We start from the raw sequence: 7,504 nt of genomic DNA, 5'->3' as shown, positions 1-7,504 counted from the left end.
ATTGAAAAGTTGCTCTGAGGTCTCCACACAACCTTCTCTTCTCCAGGCTGAACAGCCCCAACTCCCTCAGCCTGTGCTCACAGGGGAGATGCTCCAGTCCTCTTAGCAACTTCGTGGCCTCCTCTGGACTTGCTCCAACAGTTCCATGTCCTTCTTATGTTGAGGACACCAGAACTGTGTGCAGTATTCCAGGTGGGTCTCACCAGAGCAGAGTAGATGAGGAGAATCACCTCTTTTGACCTGCTGCCCACACTCCTGTGGATGCAGCCCAGGACTGACATAAAAAAGAACAGAAACAAAAACTTTTCACCATCCAAGGGAGTTGGATACTCTCTGAACTGAGGTTAGACTGGAAACCAACTCAAAGCAAAGAGGTTTACAGAACTCAGTCTAGCTGACCATGGCCCTAAGAGCCTCACTCATGCAGATGAACCCATACACATGCTGATTTCCCCCTCGCTGGGGCTGGGTCAGGGGTGACACTGGGTTCTATCTCCCCAGAACACCTCTTTGTGGCAGCAGTCATCTTCCAGCCCCAAAACAGTTATACCCAATCATCACTCAGGAGAAGGGAAACTACACATTTTAGTGAGCTCAAGTGTCTGTCTTCCTGAAAAGCAGGAAGTAGGAAGCATAAAGAATGACACCACAGGACTTTGTAAGAGAGTTAAGAGCATATTCATTAGAAATAAAATACAAAATACAGTGATGCTGCGGGACAGGGAGCAGCAGGCAAACAGGATTCCCACCATTCCTTACCCTCCCCCCAGTCCAAGGAATACACCTATGGAGTACTAATTAGAGACCTCCAACAGGGCAAAGAGGAGGGAGTTACAAAGTCATCTTCTTGCTGTACAGAAAATGTATGATTTACTGGAAGTCACTGCTGAGCTGTTAGGGCCCAGGGTCAGGGACACCCCTGGAGGCACACTGACCCTTACTGCTTCCCCACCAGTTTGCTGAACACTTCGTAGATCTCTGGCCTGTCCTGAGCAAACTGCTCGGCCGTGTTTTTCTGCAGCCAGTCAGATGAGCGCATCTGCTGCTGGAGGAGGCCAATGAGGTCGCCAAGGCTGGAGCTGCTGGTGGCACAGGAAGGCTCCTGGTGACGGGACACGAAAATGACTTCATCGGTGCTGTCTGCTTTGCCATCCTGGTCTGACTGGCAAGGCTGCTCCTTCTCCTCAGCCAGGAGCTCCTGCTCCCGCTCCTCCAAAACCTTGCGGATCCGTTGCATACCTGTGGTCACAAGGAGGAGAAACACTAGGGGATTAGTTGAAGCTGCAAGTGTCCCCAGATCCACCAGATCCAGAAAAGGAGTGTGGAAGCAAAGGGAGGAAAAACAGAGAAGAGGATGATGATGATGATTATGATGATGGACCAAAGATGGAGAGGCAGTTGAACAGAGATGTTCTTTCTGCAGCCTTCCTGTTCCTGGCAGTCCATCCCTGCTGGTGAGCACTGAAATGTATTGGCAGCACAGTGCAGGGAACACTTCTGCCACCGTGCTAGGAGTGCCTACAGGTACAGCTGCTTCTGCCACCTGCCACAGGCTTCCATGATGCCTCCTTCCACCTTTGTCAGGACAATGAAGGCAATTTATTTGTCTGTGTTTGTCAATTTGCAGGGTAATTTTTGGACTAAACAGGACTCTTCGGTCTCCTTCCTTCCTTTCCCAGTATAATATAATATATAACTACAACAACCACCACCACCACCATAAGAACAGGTTAAGCATAGAAGGGAACAGTGCTGCCAAAATTCTAGTGGGAGGGAAAAAAGATAAGAGAACTTTCCTCACCTAACTGTAGCCTGTGGGTCTTGTCAGCAAAGATGATGCGGAACCATCCAGGTTCACCACACTCAAAGGCTTTTCCACAGGACAGGAGGACCTTGTTATCCAGAAAACGCTTCCAGAGCAGCATCTCCTCCTCAAATGTGCCTGCCTTAAGGTACTAGGAGAGTCATCAGAAAGGCCAGATATTAGTGACATACAGGCTAACCCAGTGAGATCCTCAGGACTTTGTGACTCCCATGAGGTCTGCAAAGCCATGGGGAGACACTTTTTACCTCTGAAGCACAGCAGCTGGGATATAAAGGAGGAAATGGGGAGGAAAGTGGCTTGAGAGCAGTAAGATCCCTGCAGGGAGGGAAGTGCACAGATAGATGGAAGGAAAGGAGCAGACCAGAACACGTGGCAGCCCTTCCCTCTCCTCCTCAGACAACAGATGAGTAAAGCAAAATGCCTATCACAGTGCTACACTTCCCTCTGGATGCAGCTGCACCAGGTGCCTGCCCTCGCCCCCACGGCCCAGGCCGACCAACCTTTCGGAAGTCAATCCAGACAAAGAAGCCTGCATTGCGGTTCAGAAAAGGGACCCCAAGAGTCTTCAGCTCATCAGTCACATACGTATGGGCAGCCTTCAGGCGGGCATGGTTGGCCCTCAGGTACACCTGGTTGATCCAGTCTGAGCAGAAGGAGAAGATAAAGAACAGAATCACAAACTGAGAAAGTATTCAGACCTATTCAAGATTCTCTCACAAGTGTCTTTTTCCATTTCACCCTTCAGCTCCTTCTTCTCGTTTCTGTTTCCTCAAATAGAAAAAAGACAGGCAAGAACTACTTAGCATGTCCATGTCTGTGCAGGAGAACATCCTCTTGACCTTCCTGAGGAAGTTTCCCTATATCCACAGTGCTTAGTTGCTGAGGACTGTTAGCACACCATCCCAGGCAGAGTCAGAAATCCACTTCCCTTCCCCTCAGCCCATGAGCCTGTGTTTGTTGTTTCTGCTCCAAATAGCTACCACTCTTCTCCCAGGCTGCTCCTCTAATTCTGCTGACTGGAAGCCCTGCAGAAATGGTCCTTTTCCGTAGAGCTGTCAGCCTCGTGTTTCGTGGGGAGCTTCAGGGTAACAGGAGACTGTCAGTCATGCTGTATACACAGGAGACTGCTTGGGAAAGTAAGGGGAGGGAATCCTTCAGGTACCAAGACACACAGAATGGCAGAGGATCATACATGGGCTACTGACTCACCTCTGTCCCTAAGCAGCTGTGCAACCTTATGCTGGACAGGTCCACAAACCCCGTGGAAGTAACACAAGGAAGACACTGCATTAGCAACATCTTGGTTCTCTGTATATAAAGTACCAAAACGAATCCCAGAAACAGCAAAATCCTGTAGAAGACACAGAGAGACTACCTTATTACACAGGAAGGTTGAAATCCTGTAACTACTACCTTGATCTCTCCAGCATGAAGAACCTGAGGACCCCAGAACAACACCACCAGCCACAAAGCCACAGCACAACAAGAACCAACACTCACCTTGGTTATTCCCCACATCACATGAGTCCTCTGTGGATCAGGCAATCTGTATGTAGAAGGATGTAGATGGGCAGTTAGTGTCATAGGTGCTGAAGCTTTTGGATGACCAGTGCAGCATTGCAGAAACAGAGAGGCAGCATTACACCATGGCACACAGTGTGCCCTGTAGCGTGGGTCAAGCAGGGGAAATTCAAATGCAGCCTAACTTTAGAAGCTAGGGACTCCCTGGAAGTGGTTTGAGACAGAATCTTTCCATATTTCAGACATACAGTGCTTACAAGTGCTACATTTCATGCACAGACCTCCTGAATATATGAAGCTTGTATGTACAATGCTAGAAATGAGGCCTGTGCCAATGTATTTGCCTAGAATCAAAAGTAGTTTTCTTTGACATCCAAGCCCAGCAACAATGAGGTAACACTTAACCAAACAGATTTTATGCCCTTGCAACTGAGCACAGCAATAAAGACAGCACCACTGGTGAAGACTAGAAATTTAAAATACAAACAACCTCCCCAACCAAAACCAAAAGCAACCCCACACCTTATTTTCCAAAGAACTGAAAAGTTTTTCATCTCATGGAAACAATGCCCAATAAAAGCCAATACCCAGTCTGTAACACCAGACTGCAATCCATGGCTGCTGCATAAAAAAAAAGCAAACAGCAACAGAAAGTCTTTACAGGCATCAACAGAAACATGGGAGAGAGATAACAATGTTTAGGCAGGAAGAAAAGCCTCACTTCCAACACATGAAACATCTGCTTCCAGCCTCAGGGACTATCACAGCCAAACACTGAAGCACACGTTGGGTATACCACAACACAAAGCTAACTATCATTTTTTGCTTGCTAGGATTGCACAGGACAAAATGCATTTGCCATTCAGAAATTGAAAAGAAATAACAAAAGAACTCAGTGTAAGGCAGATTCAGAATTTGCCAGCTCATGACTTAACTTCCAGTCACAAGTTCTCAGCAAGGCATCTTGTTGAACTGTCACTGGAAGATGGCCAGGGAAGTAGGAGCTGATTTTACCTGTCCATGCCTAGGACACTGTGAAACGTGGCTGATTCATCAAACACTGACAGCATGTAGATCTCATCTACTATCACATGCAATTCGTGTCTGCAAAAGGACAAAGTGGAGATTACAAAAGGAGCTGCTCCTGGTTTGGAAGCAGAGATAAGTTCAGGCCTGCAGATACTTGCTTTGTATAAAGAAGAGGGGATGCCAGATTTTGCAGAAGTAAAGCAATTTTTCTCAACTCAGGTCTGTTCTGTGTACATTGAAGTGATTTGAGATCTGTCACTTAACTGTCACCCACTGTAGCCATACAACCACACAAAAAATACAGTCATTTGCAATGCACTGGTGAAAATCAATTCCTGTGTGTACCACCCATCTAGAGTAAGTTGTATCATCATCCACTCAGCATCTCACAGATCCTGACTCTTAGAGAGGTGACCCGTGGTACAGCTGTATATGAGGACACACCTGTCTGGAAGTTCATATACTTATTTGGCTACATGCACTACATACACTGTATATACTACATACATTTGTACTGTATATAACTTCATCTACTTCTTTGTCTTTACACACACACAGAAACTGAGAGGAAAGGAATCAGTTTCCAGCCAGGGAAGCACAGCACCATGGTGTTTGCTAGGATTACCAAAAAACCCCCTCCCATTCCTTGATGTAAGTTGCTTGGCCATGCACGTTCTCAGCAGTGCCCTCTCCTACATCCACCACTGTGTGTGAAGAACAGACTGTTTGCCTGACCTAAAAGATATGCACAGATAAATTCAGAGGCTGCAAGTAGTCCACTAGACTCTGGAAGCTGTATCTGACTCAGGATGCCTCAGCCTTTCAAACTGACATACCTTTTAGCAAATTCCAGGTAATCCCGTAGCTCTGACAAGGAGTAGATGTCCCCGAGGGGATTTTGGGGATTCAGGAGAATTAAGGCCCTTACAGTGACACCCTGCAGAATACAAATAGCCTAGTATTAAGAGAGCACCCATAATGGGATAAATTTTCAGTCCCTCTACAAGAACAGTGAGTGTGACAAGATTCCCATTAAGCTTCCATCGTGATTTTTCACCACTGCCATCTGGTCAACCAACGAATGAGAGAGATGCTCTCATGTGTTACCAGCATGGGAGCACTTTCCCTGAGCTGTAGCAGCAATAGGGAAATACCAAATTATTGAAGATTGTCCATGAATGTGGCAAGAAAGATGAGAATTTGAGTTAGGTGCATGCAAAGGGTGCTCATTTAGAGCTCACTTGGCTAGAGATGTCACAGCTGGTAATGACCTAAAGATGCAGCTAAACATATATGGGACTTGGGATAATGTCAAAACCCACAGGCTGACTTCAGAAAAGTGATCTTCACCTGTATTTTATTCTCTAGATTTACACCTCTCTCCCTCCTGCAAAACCTCTCAGCATTCTTAGTGGATTCACCTGCACTGGTGTGCAGAGCAGTCAGTTCTGGGGTAACTCAGCTGGCCTCCCTGGAGAGAAAACCCTGAGTAGTCTCAAATTGTAGTGTATACCCCAAGACTTTTATTTTGGTGATATGAATGGGTACCAGCACTTCATGGACGGCCTGGTACTCCTGGTTTATCCCTTCTGCTGTGACCAGAATTGCACAGACATGGCACTGAGGGATTCCCTTTGAGACTGCCCCTGAGTCTGCAAGCAGCCTCATCTCAGGTGGTCTGCAAGGACAACTGAAAGGTCAGCTGCTACCTTTTGAAAAGGCTTTGACCTTTAGGCCACTTGTGGGACATGATGTCTCCAATATCTTGTAGAGTTAAGTGGTAAAGTGAAGCTCAGCTAAACTCACCTCTGCCCGGGCATCCTGCAAGGCTTTTTCCAGTTTTTCCACGGTGAGCTGAAAAGGTCGAGTGTTCGTTCCAGTGACCTGAAAGACATCAAAAATATAAGAAAGGGTAAGTTATTTCCATCCAGTCTGCCTTGAGTCAACCCCCGAAAGGAAATTACACCCCAACAATAATGACCTAGCAACCATCTCCTTATCCTTTTAGACCCCAGAGAGAACAATGAATACATAAAATCAAAGAAATGGCCATCACAGACTGGCCACAAACAGAACTCTCTGGTTAGCCTTGAATAACTAAAACAATGCAAGATCTTCATCTGCTCTCCCACCCCCGGGGCCATCTTTAGTAGGACAGTACATGCTTCTCTCTCCAAGGCTCTAAATTGTGATTTCTTTTCCTCTCAGGAGCTGTTATTGGAAGTGAGATACATGAAAAAGGAAAAACTAGAATCCAGATTTATGGCCTCAAAGAGTTATCTTGCAAATTATGTGCCCAGTTTCCCAGCAATAAACATGCTCTAAGAACTGCTTTCAGAGGTTCCCAAGCTCAGCACTTTCCAGTATCAATTGGTTTTTAACTACAGAGATTGGTACTTCCTTCCCTCAGATCTTACCTTACTGTCTAAGTAGACATACACCAGCTTGACATTACCATACAGGAAGACACTCTGGGTAATACCACCATAAAAGGGAGTAGCAATCAGAACAGCTTCTGGAACCAAGGAAACAAACGTGGTTATCAGCAGGTCACAGTGCTTCTCTCTCCTGATGTGCTTCAGCTAAACACGAAAGCTTTTTCACAGCTGTGCCCTCTGGAAACACTGCAATGTTACTGCCTTTTCCATCATTTTGCTGCTACATTCATTCTTTAAACTTCTGCAAGAAGCCAGGCAAACGTGAGTCTAGCCCATACCTAGCCCAGCAAACTAAAACAGGGCACCACAAACCCAGTGAAGGCAGACAGGGCAGGCACTGAGTGTGAGTGCAGACATCTGCAGACCTTGGAGATGAAGAAATTCACAGCACAATCTTCAAGGTAACAAGAATTTTGCAGTAGGAAAATGCCAATTCCATGACTTCATTTCTCTCAAACATTATTTAAACAAAGCAACACATTATTTCCCAGAAAAAAAAAAAACCCAAACCCATGTTCCAATGATCCACTTACCCCCTGGGTCACAAAGGACTGTAGCTAATGCAGAGAATAAAGAGCCACAGCCATTTAGAACAATCACCTACAGAAGAGAGAACCCAGTGATAAATCTGTACATAGAAAGACAACACTATAAAACAATAATCCCTGACAATATCACTGAAATAATTTTT

The 7,504-nt window shown here is 45.9% G+C and overlaps 1 protein-coding gene across 1 annotated transcript in view; it reads right to left on the bottom strand.

Annotated features, from left to right (window-relative positions):
- Nucleotides 1-758: 758 nt before the first annotated feature.
- LOC103804849 (1-aminocyclopropane-1-carboxylate synthase-like protein 1) overlaps nucleotides 759-7,504 on the bottom strand; it is a 14,732-nt gene continuing 7,986 nt past the window's right edge. Inside the window, exons 6-15 of the mRNA XM_009077487.1 lie at nucleotides 7,347-7,413; nucleotides 6,793-6,890; nucleotides 6,182-6,259; nucleotides 5,212-5,312; nucleotides 4,361-4,450; nucleotides 3,326-3,371; nucleotides 3,035-3,176; nucleotides 2,326-2,468; nucleotides 1,802-1,955; nucleotides 759-1,239 (exon numbers count right to left, since the gene is read on the bottom strand). Of these exons, the coding sequence (XP_009075735.1) occupies nucleotides 938-1,239; nucleotides 1,802-1,955; nucleotides 2,326-2,468; nucleotides 3,035-3,176; nucleotides 3,326-3,371; nucleotides 4,361-4,450; nucleotides 5,212-5,312; nucleotides 6,182-6,259; nucleotides 6,793-6,890; nucleotides 7,347-7,413 (1,221 nt within the window). The 3' untranslated portion in view covers nucleotides 759-937. The remainder of the gene's footprint in view (nucleotides 1,240-1,801; nucleotides 1,956-2,325; nucleotides 2,469-3,034; nucleotides 3,177-3,325; nucleotides 3,372-4,360; nucleotides 4,451-5,211; nucleotides 5,313-6,181; nucleotides 6,260-6,792; nucleotides 6,891-7,346; nucleotides 7,414-7,504) is intronic.

The sequence above is a fragment of the Acanthisitta chloris genome, unplaced genomic scaffold (assembly GCF_000695815.1).
Source record: "Acanthisitta chloris isolate BGI_N310 unplaced genomic scaffold, ASM69581v1 scaffold18470, whole genome shotgun sequence".
Lineage (NCBI taxonomy): Eukaryota > Metazoa > Chordata > Aves > Passeriformes > Acanthisittidae > Acanthisitta > Acanthisitta chloris.
Note: the sequence above shows the minus strand (reverse complement) of the source record. Positions and strands in the feature narration are given on the sequence as shown.